This window comes from Carassius carassius, chromosome 19 (genome assembly GCF_963082965.1).
Source record: "Carassius carassius chromosome 19, fCarCar2.1, whole genome shotgun sequence".
NCBI classification, from domain to species: domain Eukaryota; kingdom Metazoa; phylum Chordata; class Actinopteri; order Cypriniformes; family Cyprinidae; genus Carassius; species Carassius carassius.
The window spans coordinates 14,937,008-14,957,575 of NC_081773.1; the positions used below are offsets into that span (position 1 = coordinate 14,937,008).

General features: G+C 36.0%; 1 protein-coding gene and 1 long non-coding RNA gene across 2 annotated transcripts in view; both read left to right on the forward strand.

Moving 5' to 3' along the window:
* The first annotated feature begins 218 nt into the window (after window positions 1-218).
* On the forward strand, window positions 219-3,632 carry LOC132094709 (uncharacterized). The gene is made up of 5 exons (XR_009422379.1): window positions 219-391; window positions 928-1,303; window positions 1,390-1,510; window positions 2,252-2,370; window positions 2,454-3,632. It is a non-coding gene; the product is annotated as an uncharacterized LOC132094709 (long non-coding RNA).
* A 12,988-nt stretch (window positions 3,633-16,620) lies between these two features.
* Window positions 16,621-20,568, forward strand: part of LOC132095157 (rho GTPase-activating protein 15-like) — a 32,258-nt gene continuing 28,310 nt past the window's right edge. The window contains exons 1-5 of the mRNA XM_059499946.1: window positions 16,621-16,710; window positions 18,295-18,439; window positions 19,116-19,175; window positions 19,549-19,610; window positions 19,807-19,894. Of these exons, the coding sequence (XP_059355929.1) occupies window positions 18,305-18,439; window positions 19,116-19,175; window positions 19,549-19,610; window positions 19,807-19,894 (345 nt within the window). The 5' untranslated portion in view covers window positions 16,621-16,710; window positions 18,295-18,304. The remainder of the gene's footprint in view (window positions 16,711-18,294; window positions 18,440-19,115; window positions 19,176-19,548; window positions 19,611-19,806; window positions 19,895-20,568) is intronic.

The following is a 20,568-nucleotide window of genomic DNA, read 5'->3' on the forward strand; positions in this document are numbered from 1 at the left end:
GAGATTTCCAGGTGTGAAGTGGAGGAAAAGAATAGAAGGACAGATGGAGAGATAGAGAAGAGCATGCAGAAGGGCATCGCCATTGATTAAATTAATCAGTAATATACTCCACTCCTTGTGTGTGTGTTTTCTGGGAGTGTAAGGCTACATCCACATGAAGCCAGTGCTTTCCCTATCGGATCTTTTTTTTTTTTTTCAGATTTTTTTCAGATCAGCGTTTTCAGATTTTTTCAGTTTGGGACCCGGTTTAAAAAAAATATCGGTTTCACTCTCCCAAAACGCTGGATCCGTGTGGACGAAACACCTATATGATACTAAATTTAAGTGTATACAGCCAAACACGTCTTCGTGTGGACGGGGCCTAACTTGCTAAAAAACATTATTGTATATGGTACAAAAGTTTGGGGTTGGAGTTTTTAATGAAAGAAGTTTCTTTTGTTCGCAAAGCTGTATTAAAAATTACATAAAAAAGCAATATTTTAAAATATTATTACAATTTAAATGAAATGTTTTCTATTTTCACATATTTTTAAATGTGATTTATTTCTGTGATGCAAAAGTGAATTTTCAGCAGCCATTACTCCAGTCTTCGGTGTCACATTATCCTTCAGAAATCATTTTGTAAAATTTTTACTGCCACTTTACAATAATTAAATGCATCCTTGCTGAATAAAACTATTAATTTCTTAAATAAATAAATAATAATAATAATAATAAATTATTGACCTCAAACTAGTGACATCTGAAAATATTCTTAAAGCTGAGGTGCTACTAGATGTTAAACTAAACTCTGGGGAAAACAGCCTACAAATTGCTTTTACAGTTGTCTCTACATATTAAGTTGGGATAGGATGTCTTTTAACATCCAAAAAATTGTTCAGCTGAGTCCTAAATCTTCAATCATTCATCAAATACAGGTTTTAGAAGAGCTGGCCAAGCAGAATGGAGTTCCCTCATGTATTTCTAATATTACAGTGCACAAGGAAATTGCACTTTTAAATCCTCTCCTCAAGGTTCACTTTTCATTCTTTCTTCGCCCTCTCTCCATCTCTAAAACCTATGACCTGAAGCAGAGAGCAGGGATGAAACAAGACTCAAAACACTGGCTGGCTCTCTCTGTGTCAATTAAATACTTGTGTGCTGAAGGAAGGAGAGATAGAAAAACAGAATTGATTGACACTTTGGAGTTAATCCCCATATCAAGGACTCCTGGAGAGACGGGATACACTTAGAGCACAGGGGATCAACGACAGGAGTGAAAGAGAACGAAATCAAGGAAGGAAAGGAGAGAAGACGGAGGGAGGTATCAGAATACATTATGGACACACACACACAGGGATAGACTCATCTATCCATCTTTATTCCCTCTCTCTGTGTGTCTCTGTCCAGGCTCCGGGGGGGATGGTCGCTGCTGTCCGTGCCTGAGGTGAAGGCCCCTCGCTGGGCAGAGGATGCAGCAGTGGAGGGGTTGGAGGTCTGGTGGTATTGCTGGTGTCCTGCTGAACAAAAGGTCTCTATGAGTGAAACACATAACAGCATTTTAATGAGCCACATCCTGTTAATATTTTAACACTCAGTTAGGACTCTTCCAGGCTCGGGGCTGCAGGGAGTGGAAAGAAAGGTGCTTGTAGAGATGGTAAAGTGCAATAAATTGAGCGCTGCATGACATGAATTTTTAAGGTTTAATCACAGTGGATGTCCTATAGGGTTCAGTCTGTGAAATTGAACTAATGTGGTTGTCTCATATGTATCTGTAAATATTGTTCATTTCATTGCGGCATGCTCAGAAATGGAAAATAATTTGAACACATCTGCAAAATTTAATATAGTGTTTGCATGTGAAGGAAAGGAAATGAACTGGAATTACACTCAGACTAGACTGGAATTACAAGTAGAAGTAGTCAAAAAGAAAGAAGAAGAAGAATGAAGGTGGAATTCTTGTTTCTGTCTCTAAAGGGATTAGCAGAGGAAGTCATTTACCCATCAGCCCCTGCGTGGTAGAGTGAACGTCCACTGGTGTGGAACACTGCTCTTAAGGCACACCCACCAAAGAGGATCATGGGATACTTATTCAAAGCTACAACAATAATGAATTAATTGGAGTAATATTTTATTTTATTTATTAATTTGCTTATTTACAAAATTGTACTTGATTGACAACGTACCAGCATTAGCAGGAAAGCTCCTTCAGAAGTGAAACATTTATCTTGGTCCTGTCTGTAATCCATCCCTCTGGTTTTGTTGTCTTCAGGTTGAAGTTGAGACTCCTCTTTTGTCCTCACATGTCACAACACTGTTAACCAGCAGCTGCTGCAGAAAGGCCTCATGGGAACGCCTCCCCTATACCTGTGCTAAAAGCTTTTCCTTCAGGTGTGTGTGTGTGTGTGTTAACCTTTGACAGCACTGGAGTTCAGATGCGTTAACACTGACTCTCTCACCTTGTTTGAAAATAGTTAAAGTGAAGGAGAAGAAAGGGAGAAAGAAAAAAAAACAGACCCTTGGGCAGACACTTTTTTTCCCTCGTTCAAAGGATCCGCCGGATCAGCCGGAGACTTCATGTGAAACCTGATAATGTCAGTGGTCATAGAAGCATTTACAGGTGGCATACACATTACTCTCTGTCACTTTTCCTTGCCCCCCCCCTCCTTTCTCCTTCTGCGAGACAGAAAATCACAAATGCTTTTCTTTCCCTCGGGAAGACTTTGTTTTGAAGTGCTCTGGGATCACTGTTGTTGCTCTCCTTTAAGCATGTTTCATTTTTAAACAGTTTCCTCTCTGTGATCTCAGATCTGCTCCTCTCTCTGAGAAGGCCGATAAACAGACAAACTATTTAACCTGCGAAAGACAAGAGATTTTTAGAATGATCGCAAGTCAAAGCCATATGTTCTCCACTCTCTTTCTCTCCCTCTCACTAATGAGTGTATTTCTCAGCTCCTCGGCGGATTAGGCTCGCAAAGAAAGAGAGAAGGAAAGAAAAGATCCAATTGAGAGACGGCGAGGTCCGCTGAGCTCAATGGAAGAGAAAAGCGGGCGAGAAAAAGGGGCAGAGAGGTAGAATGGCATGATCTGCAGGGGGCAGACCCTCACTCCAGGACCTTCCTCTCTTTCTGTCGTCTCTTTTTCCCCCTGTCCTCCTCCGCTCTGCCTTTGGGATTCGAATGCCGTCTCATTAGTTTTTATTGGATTGAAATGTTTCGCGAGGTCTGCGCTCACGTAGAGTTTGGTGGTGGGATTCGAGAGGCTAAGAGTGCGCCAAATAAGTTGTATCCTTTTGCCTTTCTATAGCTCGGCTTTTCACAAGCTCATTCCCATCCCTCCTTCTGCGCCTGCTAATTGTGCTGTCGTCTTCACGCTTCAATTTGCGGTGAAACTGCTTAGAAGTTCAAATAAAGGAGCCGTTTTCTCTCTCTGCACACTTCAGTTCTCTGTTCGTGCTTTTCTGAGTGCAAATTGATGTGTTTGACTCTCATGAGAGACTAAGGGAATGGGGACACGTTTTAAATATTTATTTATGTCAAGCTTATTAAGACAATGCAAAACTCAGTGCATAAGTAGTACATTTGCTAGATGGAATTACATATGCATATGTCAATAATTTAAACAGCAAGTGCTAATAAAATGAGATTTAAAATTGAAAATCTTCTCATTCTGTTAAATTCTCCAAAATGGTTCTTATTTTCAAATTAACACAAATATTAATGTTTATTATTATTATTAGCTAGATGGTATTCACAAGCCAATTTATTTTTTACGTAATAATGTCCTTCTCTTAAAGTTCTTTGCTTACGAGGTCTGTCTCAGTCTCCTGCTATTGGGTTGTTTCCTGTGCTGGCTCCTGTTATCAGTGGAGATCTGCCTCTGCAGCTTTCAGCCTGGGACAAAAACACAAAGAGCCACTATACACACACACACACCTACTCACAAGCATGGATTCCCAGGCTTTTCCCAGTTCAGTGTATATTGGGTGTATATACGGGTGTTTCAACAACTATAGCACTTGGAATTTTAGGAAATAAACTCTCTTAAAACATTTTTTACAGTCTCACAATTTTTTATTATTATTTCTTTTAATAAGAGTGTCCAACATGGGAAATCTCAGAGTAACTTAATAATAATAATAAAAAAAATGTTTTATTTGTTGTTTTTTGTTTTTGTGGTGGCTCCCACCCCGCATCCTCTGCTTTACCTTTGGGTTTCAAATATCATCTCATTAGTTTTTATTCTCTCTAAATATTTGGATTGAAATGAATGCAGATTTCCTGAAACATTCCACACTGTCCATTTAACTACATCCTAAATTAAGTATTCTGTTTACTGACATAATGGAAATGATGAAATAGTTTATTTAAAGATGTTAATTCACACTTATATGATGGATGTTTATATTTTATGATTGGAAATTTGGGATAGTGGAAAAATATCACAGCAACAGTATACCTAAAAGAATAATATGTTGAAGGAATTTTTATAAATTTAACATGTAATCTGTAATTAAAGAAACTCAAATATGAAATTCTTATATAGTAAGTATTGTGAATACTATATTGATCACTGTGATGTCTTTCCAATATAATTGTCCACATGAGAGTTCAGTGTAAGCACAGGCAAGACAAAGACAAAGGCCTTTTTCTTACAAAGATAACACACATACACATACAAACAAAGACAACACCCCTCCCCTGCCAAACTGCCCCTCGACCTCCCCTCTCACCCACAAATCTACCTTCATTGTCTCTAATACCATCCCAAGATGTTATCAACTGTGAGTATGTGTGTGTGTGTGTGTGTGTGTTATCTGCTGCACTGGTTATCTTAAATAGGTCAAAACAGTGCTGCTACCGGTAACTTTCACCTCAGGTTAAACATTATCATACTCACAAGCGTGCAGACACACGTGTTTAAACACCCTGGCAAAGTGTTCAGACTCTTTCTGAAAATTACGACCGACCTCTGTGGCATTCATCCCACTGCCATTATGACATTACCTCTCACTTGTTCACTGGGATTAAACCCTGAGAACTGATTACTCTTTTTCTTTTTTGTTCCGTCGTCCACTCACCCTTGTTTTCTTTTCTCTTTTTCTCTAGCTAATAAGGATGACATGACCTAATCTAGGATCAGCACTCTTACCGCGCTAGTTTCTTGAGCCCCTCTTTCTTCCTTTAGTCTTTCAACTCTTTTTTTCTTCGTCCCCCACCTCCTCTCAATCAGCTCACTTTCCCTTGTTCCCTCTTTCTTTCTTCTACTCACCCATCTATATATAGTTTGTCTCTTTCAATTCCCTCACTATTCAAACACTATAATTGGTCATATGCTAGGCTAATATGTGAATTAGCCTGTCTCGTACGTACGTTCATCCGTTCTTTTCTTGTTCTTTGTTACGTCTCGGTCTCCTTGTGTCTGCATTAGTGTGAGAAACTGAGTGTTCGTGAAATCACGCTAACGCTATGTTTTGTTTCTCTGTAATGAATTAGCTTATGTCTGGGAGCGACGGTATATCCTGACTCTTGTTATTTTTCTCCTGTGTAGCGTGTGATTGAAAGCTCTAGCTTTCCTCTCTCTCATGTGAACGAGGGATGAAAGAGAGCTACATGAGCCTTGCCGGCAGGAGGAAGGAAAATTAGACAAATATGGTGGATAAACACACAGAGCAGGTGTTGAACGAAAACAGTCATTAATATAATGCCACGTGTTTGATTTGGCTTATGAATATGCAGTTACACCACTTCAGCATCTTACGTCTGTATCAAATAGCATCATATAGTTCAAATCATACACAAATATGAGTTTGGCAACGTGTGTGTGAGTTAAAAACGTTTAAAACAATGAAACGAATGGGATGACGTTATTTCAGATCAGAGTTTGTCTAAACTGGCAGTTACAGAAGAAAATACAGAAACAATGGACTCCTTTTTTTTAAACAGCATCCCTTTTCTTCTTGATTTGTGTCTTTGGCACTCTTTTTGACATTGTAACACATATTTATGTGATTTCTGAATATGTCAAATGCATACAACATTCATTGTTTATGTCTGCATTTGTTTCAGAGTATAAACTTTACACACCCAGAAACAATTCCTGAGATCTTCTCACAAAAGAGAGATTTCTTAAACTTCAGCTTGCAAGTTCTGATAGAGGGATATCAGATCAAATGCACATGCAACAGATGGAGCGTATTGTGCTGGTTGTAAATATTTGCGAGGTCATGACACGAGTATGAGAGAATGCGCGTTTTAATAGTGAAATCAGATTAGACATAGATCACAATCCTCACACACACACAGTTTCCTGAGGGCTGATGTAAGGCAGGTGGAGTGATAAACTTCACTTTGTTGTCATGAAACACAACCCTTCCCCCAGGCCTCACAGATGAAGAACCTCACACACAAGTGTTTTTTTTTTAAGATTGCCAGATATATTTGTGCTAATAAGCAATTATTGGTAACACAATATTCACAAAGTCATTGCCAAACATTGTGTACTGCAACTCAAAGTTGATTAGCTTTTAATGAGCCTGTTTTCACCTCAGAGGAAAAAACAAACAAACACTGCTATATATTTCACACAAACAAACACACACACACACACACACACACACACACACACACATATATATATATATATATATATATATATATATTTATATATATATATATACATATCTTGCAGTTGCAGTATTTATTATTACTGTAACCTAATATACTACCGTTCAGAAAGATTTTTTTGTTTGTTTTTGAAAGGTCTCTTCTGCTCACCAAGACTGCATTTATTTGATTAAATATGCAGGACAAGCAGTAATATTATAAAATAGCGTGACAATTTCAAGAAAGTAGTTTTCTATTTTAAAATGTCATTTATTCCTGTGACATTAAAGCTGAATTTAGCAGATACTTCAGTATTCAGTGTCATATGATCTTTTAGAAATCATTCTAATATGATGCTTTGTTGTTCAGGAAACTTTTGATACATCATTTTTTCCTCAATAGAAAATCCAAATGAACAGCATTAATTTTGTTGCAATATAAAGTATATAAAATATAAATATAAAATATTTACTGTCACTTTTGGTCAGTTTAATGTCTCAATAAAATTATTCATAAAAAAAATCTTACTGACCTCAAAGTTTTGAGCTGTATTGTATACCAGTATATGATTTCGTACATTATCTTGCAATCTGAGACTTTTCCCCCTCATAGTCTGTATTTCTCAATTATATAGGCTATACTTGTCTAGGTTTTTCAGAATTGAAAATGATGCAGCAAATGAAGTATATATTTTAAATTACTTAAAAAAATAAATAAAAAGTCTGCCTATAATTCATTTTCAAGAGTCTAGTTGCTGCCTTAAAATCTACTTCAAATTAATTTGCTGCCTTAAATTTAATTAATTTGGCTCTACAAGGCATTTCAACTTAAATTATATTAAACTTACTTTATTAAATTTTATTGTATTATTTTATTGTTTCATTATATTATAAATGGAAAAGTAATGTCATGGAAGTAAAGGAAAAACATGTCGCCATGACTTATTGATCATATATATATGTAATAACTGATTTATTTCTACGTTCTCTATGATTATTTCAGACACACACTCACCCATAATGGCATGATGGGATTGCAGATGGACAATTACACACTGACTTACACATATACAGTCAGTGTTTGGGGTAGTTTAGTTCTGGCATATACAGTTTTAACAGTATTCATTAACTGAATCCCGAGACATGCTGCACGATTTTCAGCTGTCCCAGACAAAAGTGACGCAGAAAAAAAAAACAAATGTGGCAAATCAGAAACATCGATGCCAGTCTTTCGTCTAGGACAGCTGAAAATCATGCAGTGTTTCTCGTGCTTAAAGCCGCCCCAGACTGTGTTTGTTAGCTTAATACATGTTTTGTAAACTGTGCCACTTATGCTACTGAAATATGTGACTCCAGGGGGCGCCGTTCAGTTAATTCTTAATTTGTTTATTAAATTTTTGATTTTAAAAAAGCTAATTGGCTTTAGTAATGTCGCTGGAACAGTTCAAGGGTGGACAAATGTGTCAAACAAAGTTCATGCTGTAGCAGACATTTAGTTACTTCGACATGTGGGTCGTCAAATAATGTAACACAATAGCTTAATATGGTTTCATTTGAGATATGTAGATATACTGATGTGTTTGCGGTTCCCCCAGGGTTGCCTGATGGGTCTAAATGAACTGTGGGCCATGTGTATGTTCTTTCATGTCGAGCAGTTCGTCTCATTCCGCTCATTCCTGTGATTAGCAATGCTAGCCAGGAGCCGTGTCGCTACAATGCACTTCTCACGTGCAGACAAGCGGCCTATTGCTCTGACCCTCGATTCCTTCTCTCCTTTTATTTCACACCCTCTTTGCTTGGCTGGAGGGTCAGAAGAAAAGAGATTCACAATTTCATTCTCTCGTTCTTTTACTTCCCTCCCCCTCGTTCCTGAGCATTCCTGCCGGTGGGACAACATTCCAGGGCTTTGTTTAGGGTCAGGACGGGCTCTGAGATGTTTAATGATGGGGTTAGCCCTACAACATCTCTCCTTTCTTTTATGAGAGACGGGGAGAGGGAATCTGAAGTGTGCAATCATGTGTTGTTATAACTTAAAGACACAGTTTCTGTGTGAATCGGTGAAAAAGGCAAATAGTCTTACACACTCTGTTGCCGGAGGGATGCAGGTGTGAAAAGCAATAAAGCACTGTAAGAAACAGGGAGGTCTAGGCAATTTGAGGAATGCTTAAGGTTCAGAACACGTTATGCTCTATCAACAACATTTTGTAAAAGCTTTTATCATATTTAGACAAAATATTTCATGTTTAAACCCAAACTAAATTCCTTAGTATCACTTAAACGTATAAGGCATTTCCAAATATCTCTGGAAAATCGATAAATCTGAGAAATTTCATATGATACATGCAATGATACTAGAAAATTCACATTTCAGCTTAGTCTGCTGAATACTGTTTAGCTGCAAGTTGATAATGTCACATTGATTCAAGGAATATTTCTGTAAAAGGAAGAGTTGAACTTAAAATAAAAATGCATTGCAGGTTTGAGTCAGAGACACAGAAATGCAAGATTTTATTTAATAATAACATTCAAATTGGTAAAATATTAATATACTATTTTTTTCACACAAAGCTATTATCTATTTTCATAAAAATATATACTGATGTCAAACATTTTTTAAGATATTAATACTTTTATTCAGCAACGATGCATTAAATTGATCAAAAGGGGCAGGAAATTGATTTTATAATGTTAATTAAATGTTATTTTCTATTCACCAAAGAACCCGAAAAAACAACATAGTTGATGGTTTACATAAAAACTATTAAGCAACACAACCATTTCCAATATTGAGAATTCCAAGTTGGCATATTAGAATGATTTCTGAAGGATCAGTAATGACTAAAGTATGGCTGCTGAAAATTCAACTTTGCATCACAGGAATAAATGACATTTTTAAATATATTAAAAAAGAAAAAGTTATTTTCAGTTGTAATAATATTTCACAATATTGCTATTTTTTTTCTGTGTTTTTGATTAAATACATGCAGCCTTTGTGACCATAAAACACTTCTTTCAAAAAACATTTTAAAAATCTTGGGTGAACTGTTTTTATAAATGGCAATATATGGTAGTACACATTGCATGCCATTATTATACAAAATAGGTGACATTAACAACCAACATATCTAATCCTTCTGCCCGGATCTGCTTGGTTCCTGTTGTGTTCGCTACAGCATTAGTTTGGTTCTCATGGCTGACCTTCTTGAGAAAGTCTCGAACACACACATACCTAAAATCAGACTTGGCCTGACCTTAAAGTGAAGAGAGTCATTCTCTCCAGGTATTCAGACGCACAATAATAAATTACACACTTAAACGCATAGCTCTCATAGCTTTGCCGTTTGTGATAAGCAGAGAATGTCCTTTAATCCGCTAAAAGCCCATTGAGTGAGTGAGAAAACGCCTGTGTTATTTTCTCTCTGCAGTAACTCAAAAGCAAACAGAGTTTCACACAATATCTAACTTCCTGTCGCTGTGGCATTAATGCAGAAGCCCAACGGTGCACCAGCAGGGCCCACAATAACAATCAGGCATGCGAGAGACAGCTCTTCTCTGTTCACACACCACCTGCGTGTGTGTGAGACCCTAAAAGCTCTCATTATGGGGGCAAGAGAATTCTTTGTTTGCCCACTGTACTTGTAACACATGATAGTGTATCAGCAACCAATGCTTGACATTCTCCCAGGTCGTTCATTGCAGATCTGCAGCATTGTCTTCTTTGCTTGTGTCAAACAGTCAGATAATGATAACGAATTGAGAAGTGCCGAGACGAGCATGCGAGAAAGTAGATCAATGGATGGTTGCGACCCTCAAATATGGATGAGATGAGACTCAAAGAGAAATATTTAACACAATCAATAATCAATAAGCGCAGAGTTAATGTTTTCTGTGTGAACGCTTAGACGCATCTTTGCTGACCTGATTTTGTTGACTGGACCCCAACTTTGAGGGAAACATATAGATCGTCCTTGTCTTTAAACCACTGATGGTTAAGATCAAAGCTTTAAAATTTAAAAATGAGAGGTGTTTATCAGATATTTATGAGCAATTTTTTATATCTTTGATGTGTAAAGTGCGATGTCAGATAAACTGGTCTGTAGGATACTGGTCATCAGACATCTCTCATGTGATCTCAGTAACTTCTACATTGTTTTAGAGCCTTGAACACACACTAACAAGACAAAATATTCACATACATTTAATAAATAAAAAACCTTTTGTTTATGTGTATATTTTAATGGTTTAATTTAGTTTATTTAATAGAAAACTCACAGAAACCAGGATTTATTTAACATTTAAATGTATTTATATGTTTATATAATATATAATATTAATTATATGATAATAATAGTAATCTACTAGTGTAATAGTATTTTGTACATTTTGTACAAAATGCCAAAGAACACGAATACAAAGTAAATATTTGATGTAAACAGAATATGTCACTAAACCTGTTGCTACAAGGACCACAATTTGCATTCAAGGAAGCCCTGAGGTCAGCATGTGGCCTGGCGGCAGGTGTTGCATATTCTCTCATGCATTGCATGCTGGCTCTTATGTGCAGGCAACTCGAGAACGGAGTCTTGCAGGGGTCATTTCCTAATTCCACAACCCCATCTTCACTCTGTTGTTTGCTGTCACCTCTCAGACTGTCACTCTCAATTTAAAATAGTAAAATGTATATATGATGGGTCACTGGACAGCCACATTTTCCCACCTTTTCTTTTCCATACAATGTTTCCTGGATGTGTCAGGAAACTGTTTTTTTTTCCGGTCCGCTCAGAGGGGCGTCTGCATGAAACTCTTCCATCTTTGCTTCTCCCATGTCCTTTTACTCACAAACCTGAAAGAGCCGTTTTCCTCTCTTGTCTATTACATGGAAAACTGAATCAAGTTCTTCGACAGAAAATAAAAGTGATGGCTGTTTTTATTTGTAGCAAATTTCAAGTTAATCCTCCTTTTAATGCTTTTTTTCACATTCATTTTTTTTTTTGAAGATTATTAATGATAGTTTGATTAGTGATAAAATGCTTTGCTGCTGGCTGTGTTTACGTATCTTTATTTTGAAATCACGGTGATGTTGTGCCTCATTCTTGAAACACGCGCAGAATGTATTTTAGTGTTTGTAAAACAATTCTTATGTAAAATATTACGTTCAATTATTATACACAGAAATGCTGCTCATGATTCACAGATGAGGCACACTGAGTTTAAATGTGGCTCTGGCTTTCGAGAAAAAATTTTAATAAATAAAAAACTTGGTTAATTTGTGTGAGGCCTAGCCAGTTGACCCTAAATAATTAGACAGATTCCCTGGTAACATTGTATTGAAATAAATAAATATATATATATATATATATATATATATATATATATATATATATATATATATATAGCATTATCAATTATTATTAACATTTGAAAACTGTCCTTGTGTAAATCTTACAAAAAAACAGATTCCAGTATGATGCAACTATGCTGACTGCACTTTAGCTCCATGTTTTTGGTCGTATGACAGATGAATAAAGCTCTTTTAAGTAGATGATAATATCTTTCTACCTCCTGTCCTGTCAGTCGGACAATGATTAGAGAATGGCTTTGTTTACTCGCTCATAAAGAAAGAAAAAGAAGGAAGAGAGGCAGAGTTCTAAGAAGATGAGTTCAGAGTTCAAAGCTGTCGGGGGGTCAGAGGCAGAAGTTTGCTTCTGTGACAAGATGAGCTGCATTGAGAAGATTTGACCTTCTGTGACCTCGCTGTCACACTGGACATTTACTAGAGGGGGCGATGACTTTAATGGACTCCAACCAGAGCACATATGTGTGTGTGTGTGTGTGTGTGTGTATCACACTTTCCCCTTTCATGTTAAAGCTAAGAGAGAGACTCAACAGGGTGACTGTGAGAGAGTAAAAGTGGAGCTGACAAGGCAGGATATTAACAGAAACACGTTTATGGTTCCTGACATGTACATTTAAAATTTGCACATATACATATGAAAACACGCGCACGTAGACACATCAAATATAAATCGATTTCATCCAGTTTGGTCTGGTTTTTTGGAAAGAGAGAGTGGTAGGGTCGTGTACGTGTCAGCAGTGATGTTCTGGACTTTGCTGCCCTCTAGTGGAAAACCAGCATCACACTTTCAGTCTTGGTTTGTAACTAATCCAGTTTATTCTTCAACGCGGAAATAAGACGTTTTCTGTCAATGTGCGAGACTTTCGGGTTCATTAACCGCTACAGGGAAATAACGAGAAGAATAACAGAGTCCAGTGTGTTCATAATTAGGATAACACATTCAAATAATATGCTAAGACACACCAGTTTAAAATATCATGCCACTAAACGAGGTGTTTTGTACAGCTAAAAATATTTGGGAGCGGGTGACACTTGAAGCCAGACACATTAAATTTACAAACGCCAGCGCCCGCTCTATACAGTATATCATATAAGCTGGTGGGTGTTAGTAAATGTGTGTGTAAGTGTGTGTGTGTGTGTGTGTGTTTAGTGAACAGAAGTTTCTCACGCCAGACCTCATAGACGTGTCTGTACTCACTGAGGGCTCTGTTTCCTGCTATTGAATCAACAGCCCTCTTCATTTCTGCTGCCTTATAAAACAATCACTCCACACTGACAATTCACTCTATTATTGACACATATTTCAGAGAGGCATAGATTTTTTTTAACAGACTCTTGCCTGTAGATTTTCTTTCATACACAAACTAACTGGCATACACATCCATTCAAGAACATTAAAACCTGATTGTTAGCAATTTCTGAGCAATTTACTATTTTTTTCAGTGCAGTAGAAACAGTAATATTGTGAAATATTATTACTGTTTAAAGGAATGTTTTTTTTATTATTATTATTAATTCTAATATATTTTAAAATTACATTTATTCTGGTGATGGCAAAACAGAATTTTCAGAATCATTACGCCAGTTTTCAGTGTCACATGATCTTTCAGAAATCATTCTAATATACTGCATTTGGTGCTCATTAATTCTTTTTCTTATTATGTTGAAAAGAGTTGTGCTGCTTAATACATATACATATATATATATATATATATATATTTTTTTATTATTATTATTATTATTATTATTATTGTTATTTCTTTATTTATTTTTTGACAACTTTTATCAGGATACTTTAATGAATAGAATTATTCAAATGAACAGCACGTATTTGAAAAATATATATTTTGTAACAATGTTAAAGTCTCAACTGTCACTTTTGATTTGACTTTTGATCAATGCAATGCATCCTTGCCGAATAAAAATGTTAATAGAAAAAGACCTCAAACTTTTGTACGCTAGTATATTTATTATATTCATTGCTTTTCAGACCACAAACGCTCAACTCAACAAAAATCTTAATAATAATGGTTTGCAATGGTGAAATGATAAAATATTGTACAAATAAACTCAAAAGGAACGGCTTTCAAACAAGAATTCAGTTTGGACTTCATGCCTAGTTCTAGTACAATTACCTCATATAAATTCCCATGATTTTACCTTGAATTATTAAGACTTGAGGCCATTATTTTCTGTCCCATTCTTCTCTTCTCTGTCCCCTCCTCCACTCAGTCTCTCTTTCTCTTTGTCTGATCAAAGAGCCCCAGTTCTGTCAATGTGAGGTGCTGTTTGGGATTAACACACCTCTGGTTCAGGGTTTAATCTAGACTCAGACATGGGAACCGAGTACACTGGCCATATGTCCCGGCGGAGACACGGAAAGAGGTCTAACCACACCACCGGGCCTCGGCCTTAGACCTAAACACCTCTCAAAATATTCATGACCAAAGATGTTCTCTGAAACCTCTCTTCTTATTTGCTCAGGGCTTTGTTTCAAAAGTTGCTTGTTTATCAAGGGGCTTAAAGATCCTGTTCACCTGTCCTCACCTTTAAAGAGAAAGAAAAAGCCTTTGGTCCCTGTTCTCTTCCTCGGTCTCATTTAGCCGTTCGCTCTCTCTAAGATGAAGTGACAGAGCAAACATACATCACACAGCAGTGGAGTTTGAGTGTGACCGGGCCGGCTATTCACCCTGTGTGTTTCATAAACAGTGGATTAACCCCACTCACACACAGCACCTCGCTCACAGGGTGACGCCCCTGCGGCCGTAATACAATCTGACATTGTTTGTGAACTCCAGCACATTCCTGCCTCTAATTCTCTTTCTGTTTAACAGTCCCCCACCTCCTGCAAACTGAAACATTAGCTCATGTCCACGCTTTCATTCTTTGAAGAGCTAGGTCTGCCAGTGTGATTAATACAGGTCTTTAAGGAGAATTGGAAAATGGGATAAAAGGATGAAATAAAATCTTTATTCAGAGTATGAATAAAGTATTATTGACCATATGTCAGAGGGTTGCGAATAAATTGTTACTTATTATTAATTATCAAAGAAAGAAACATTAAAGTATCACAAAGTTTATTTTATTTTGTATATGAAATGTATGTATTTTAAAATACATTATATTAATGACAAATTATTATGAACAATACTGAGAGGACCCCCCCCCCCCCCCCCCCTTAAAGCGAAGGCTGTCAGCCTTTTTGAAATAAGTATTTTATTTTGGTTTATGTGTTATTATGTGCTATTTATTCATTGAACTGATCAATACTATAGTACTGCACTAAGTTTATAGTATCATATTACCTGTTTAAGCTGCTTTAAGCTCCAAAAAGCCTGTAATACTTGCATGAGTGAATCTGACAAAGATTGTCTGGATCATATTTCACCCTGAAATTCTGTCACAAGGAGTCAAATTTTCCTTGATACTTTAAGACATAATGGCTATCATATAGCCAAGAAGAGCAATTGTCTGAACATGCTCTGATCCGATCTGGTTCCGTTTATTGTGGATTGATTTATAAAACTGTAATATAAAAATAATAACATAGTCATATTAAAACTAACCAATAAAAAGATCTAAACAGTGGCACGCATGAGATTCTCATGTTTGTGAGTGTTTGTCTCCATCTAGTGGCCGAAGCCGAGTACAACACGTGTATATTTTTTTAATCATTTTATTGGATGTATATGTTATGGGTGCAGAAATACAGAAAAATCACGAGTTGTTGTTAAAAAGGTCGAATTCGTTTATATTAGGTTATGTAATTTACATAGCAAAATGCTTTGTTTTCGCTTTAACCACCATCTAGTGGCTTAACTGTGCTGTGTACTCATTATACACACAACCACATCAGACCATTATGGTTTGATTGTAACCCTTTTAATTAAATTATTAATAAACTTATTTGACTTATAAGTTACTATTAAATATTTTTTTTTCTGTTACAATATACAAAATATTACCTTTATAAAATAGATAATAAAATAATGAATTAAATACTCACCAATTAAGTTTTCTTCATCATCTTCTTCTTCTTCTACTTCTAGCCCCTAGATATAATTTGCATCCCTTATTTTATTTTATTGCAAAATTAAAAAGGCTAAGAGGGGAGAGAGGCTTCAAACCGCATGCTATTATACTGTTTCCTGTATGAACTGAGCCAAATAGGGTTATGGTGCACCAAATGTATATTTAAATATACATCCTCAGACAGATGAAACCGAAATAGTTGCATGTGAACTGGTTAGACATAAAAAATTATAATAAAGAAAGCATAAAAGAATCATCTTTATTACATTTGAAATTTGCTGTAGTTTTAGGAGAACAATAGAATGTGGGCAGTTATCACAGTAACACATTGCAAACAAATACCTGAGAATATTATGCATTATGTCAATCATATAGAAATTCCCTCAACCTTATTATAGACATGGAATCCAAGTTATTTGGTCCCAAGTCCAGGCCTAATTTAACCGATCTTTTCTGAAATAAGAGTCACTCATATATACCCTCATATCTGGAGATGTCTCAGGCTGAGATGATACTGATCTCCTTTCATCTGTTCCACAGCGGCCATCTTGATTGAAACTGTTACGACAGGCCTCAGGAAGTGAAGAGTGTAATAGCAGAAGCCCCATGTATGCACTTATGCTTGCACATCTTGGGTGTCCCATGTGACTTGGTACACTTCCTCCAAACGACACTTTTTCTCTCTGTCTTTGCTGAAAAAGGTTTTGAGCAGTTTTTTTGGATTACAACCGAGAACCAGGTACGAGTTTCCACTTAATTCATTTTTTTTTTCAGCAGCAGCGGGTAACGACAGAATACATGAAATGAACAGAGATGATGCGACAAAAGAAATGTTTTGTGGGTGGCAGCTGGTTACTGAAGGCTTACTGATGGTTGCTTACAGTTTCTCTGCACGTTTCTAAGTTAGCTCTTTATTTATTTTTTACATCTTTACTGGATATCAGGTAAAAAAATAATTATAAAAAAAAGATATGTAGAGGGACAGATATGTGTTATTTTACATGCACATATATAGCAAATTAGTGCATATATATTTAAATGCATGCATATGCCATTATATGATATAATAATATATATTATCTTGATATATGACAATATATTGAATATGTATTTATAACTTTTATTGGAATTGAATTCCCTTATACAGAGGAGACTGCAGACTGTTGCCCACTGTTAAAACCAATGTGAAAAAAACCAACACGTCATGCACGGCTGAAAGTGGCACTGTTTCCGTTGTTCTGTCTTTTGAAGATTTATTTATTTCCTGTCATGCATGTGCTATCATAGCAACAGTGGATTTCATTGTTTATCAACTACAGAAATATTTTAAATATAAACATAATCATATACACACAATCAGAGTCTTTGTATTGCCACAGATGGACAAATAATAGTAATCAAATCAAATAAAAAAGAATCATATCAATATAAATAGGAAAAATGATGATAATTAGTTATTAGTTTACGATTAATGGAATAAAATGTGATTTTCGCATCATTCTGTAAATGACCACTGATCTTTGCGTCTGTACACTGTGATCATGACGTTTACTAATTATAGCTCATCTTAAAGAAAGTGACAAAAACAAAAAGAAAGTAGACTAGCGGTTGACAGAATTGTCACTGTCTAAAACCTGCTACAATAATGAAGAACAAAAAGGCTGTTAGTGTGAAATGCACTGTAGAGTTTTGCAAGAGTCGGCTAACATAACAAAAGTTTGTGAACAAAATACATTTAAAAGAACTTTACAGAGGCATATGCTACTACAGCACCAGTGCTAGTGAAGGCCGGGGCTAGTTGTCACACAGGGATGTTGTCACCAGGCCTACTCATACGCACATGTAATATATTCTCATGTGAAGTAAAAAATAAACATAAAACATATAGAAATCTGAGAACAATTTCATATATTAATCTATATATCTAGGTCATAAAAAATTGTTTTCTCTAGTTGTGGATTTGAATGTTGCTTTTAAACTCCTTGTTCAAAACCATATTCTGTTCTCGAAGTTAAAATAAGCTGCCTTTTAAACACAAAATCACACTGGAATGCATTCAATAAAGAGACAAATAAAAAATGAAAAAATTAGACAATTTTTTTTTTTAACGAGGTTGAAGGGTGTTCTCAGAACACGGATATTTTTCATAAATATTGGGTTGGAGCAAGTTGTCACATGCTTTTATTTGTCAAATGTAATTTTCTGCAATTATTTATTGAATGCTTTTACTATTTTGTGTGTCTGACTCATGCATAGTTTATATTTTAAGCCATTAAAAATGACAAATGACCGATTTTGTATTAATGCTATTATTTTTGCTCAGTATCACAGCGATGCAGAAGCAGCCAGCAATGGTGCTTCCTGGAGCCGTTCAGCTGAGGATCAAGAGCTCTCAAAGCAGCACTGGAGAGAGACTCAGCCAGACAAAGTCTATGGTCCTACCAGAACCTGACACACTACAGAAACCTGTGAGCATGAGTGCATTCACACGGTCCAGGACCAATTACATGATTTTTCTAGAAATTCATGCTGCAAGAGTGTGGGAAACTGCATTACATGCAACACCTTGTTTGCAGTTTCCTGTTGCAATGGCTGTTTTTAGAAACACAGACACAGAACAGCAGAGGGCAGGCCAGCACTGCTGCACAGAGCTGTGGACATGGAGCCATTTTCACCAACCGAAAAAATGCACTGCATCTGTGTTGCTTGTTACTCTTGTAATAATTTTGTGCCATAGTCTATTTTTTATGATACCTAAGAATAATAATTAAAAAAAGAACCAAATTTTAATTTTAATCACAAATATAATGGAATATAAAATATACATGGAATTCAATTCAATATTAGATTACTTAAAAATATGTAAATCTTGTAAACATGCATGTAAATTACATTTTAAACAAAACAAGCCATCAGTTGTAAGAGAAATCAAGTAACCTGATAAGACATGATCTGTAGTTTAATAGAATGTTGCATATAAAGTTCTCCAAAAATATATACATAAATAAATAAATACATAAATTCATGAAATATTACATTATATATTAGAGGACTTATATTACAAAAAATTGTGGTCATAACTTAGTCCATAATTTCAAACAGGCAAGAGAGATATTCATTTAGCAACACATGCTCTTTGTTCAGATCAGCCGTCACCGGAGGAACCAGTCTCAGCATAACGTTGATGGTTCTGTTGGGCTGCAGGTATGATCTGTCGTACCTCCTCCATTACCACAACTGGCTTTTTAAATGTGTCATCGAGAAGAGCCTGCACTGACTGATTTACGCTCACAATAGTTCAGAATATAATCATTATTTTGAAGAACGGAAATATGAGCTGTGTAAACAGAGTTCAGTTTTTCATTACTCAATAAATTTAAAGGCTGGTTTCAAAACGCCTTCTTATTTATTTATTTATTTATGTATTTAGTTTTTTTTTTTAGTCAGTAAATTAACCAGCAAAATAAATGAAAATGCAGCAGCCAACCAGACTGTTTCCAAACTGTTTTTTTTTTAGCTACTGTAGTTTTTAAATTCTGGAAGATTAATTATTTTTTTGTTTGTGTACTGTTTACAGACTATTTTAAAAGGAGAATATTTGAACAAAGCCAAAATTGCTGAAGGAGGAAAGAAATTACGGTGTGTCTATCTATCTATCTATCTATCTATCTATCTATCTATCTATCTATCTATCTATCTATCTATCTATCTATCTATCTATCTATCTATCTATCTATCTATCTATCTATCTATCTATCTATCTATCTGTCTTATCACTTTTTCTCTGTCTGTCTCTTTGTCTACAAAACTGAGATTTTAAAGCTGATTTTCACAGGAAAAACTGGACTTCAACCTGGGTTGTTCTTTGCTCCAATCAACTATTGTTCTATAAAGAGAGCAAACAAGAAGTGGTGGCAAATTTGGTAAGACCAAAACACATATTTACACACACCAACAAAAAGTGGCTACTGCACCTGTATTTAGGTAAAAAAAAACAAAAAACCTTTCCGTAACCCAGATAAATCCTACCTTTATAACAAAATAAATATGTAATGTGTAAAATCATGAAACTGAAACATAAACAGCAGAATTGAATGAATAGCCACAGATGTGCATTAAGCAGCATAACTGTTAGCGACTGGGCGGGGAAGCATAATGATTTCCATATTTCTCTCACTTCTTAACTTCGCCTTTGATCTCGACTATTTAAAACACTGCTGAAAAAAGACATATTTACCCGTCATGCACGGGACGCTCCAGCCATATTATTATTCTGCCGATTTGAGCAGCATGTGGCCATGATAGAGACAGGAGGTTCGGATGAGAAGAGGTTTGCTACCTTCACAGGATTGCCATGCTTGTAAATGGTATGTCGAGATCATCGATGGGGTCAACTCATATTAGTTTCAACATCACTCATGGTCAAGTGGCCATAAAGCCCCCGAGCTCTCTGTGGGCAATACAGAATGAAGTTAAGTATTTTTGCCACCTCATTAAAACTGTAGGACTGTATGAAAAGCCCCTTGACTGACGTGGAGCCTTTTTATTTCTGCCACTCGCATGCAAAGCTTTTTTAATATAAATGTGAAAATCTCCT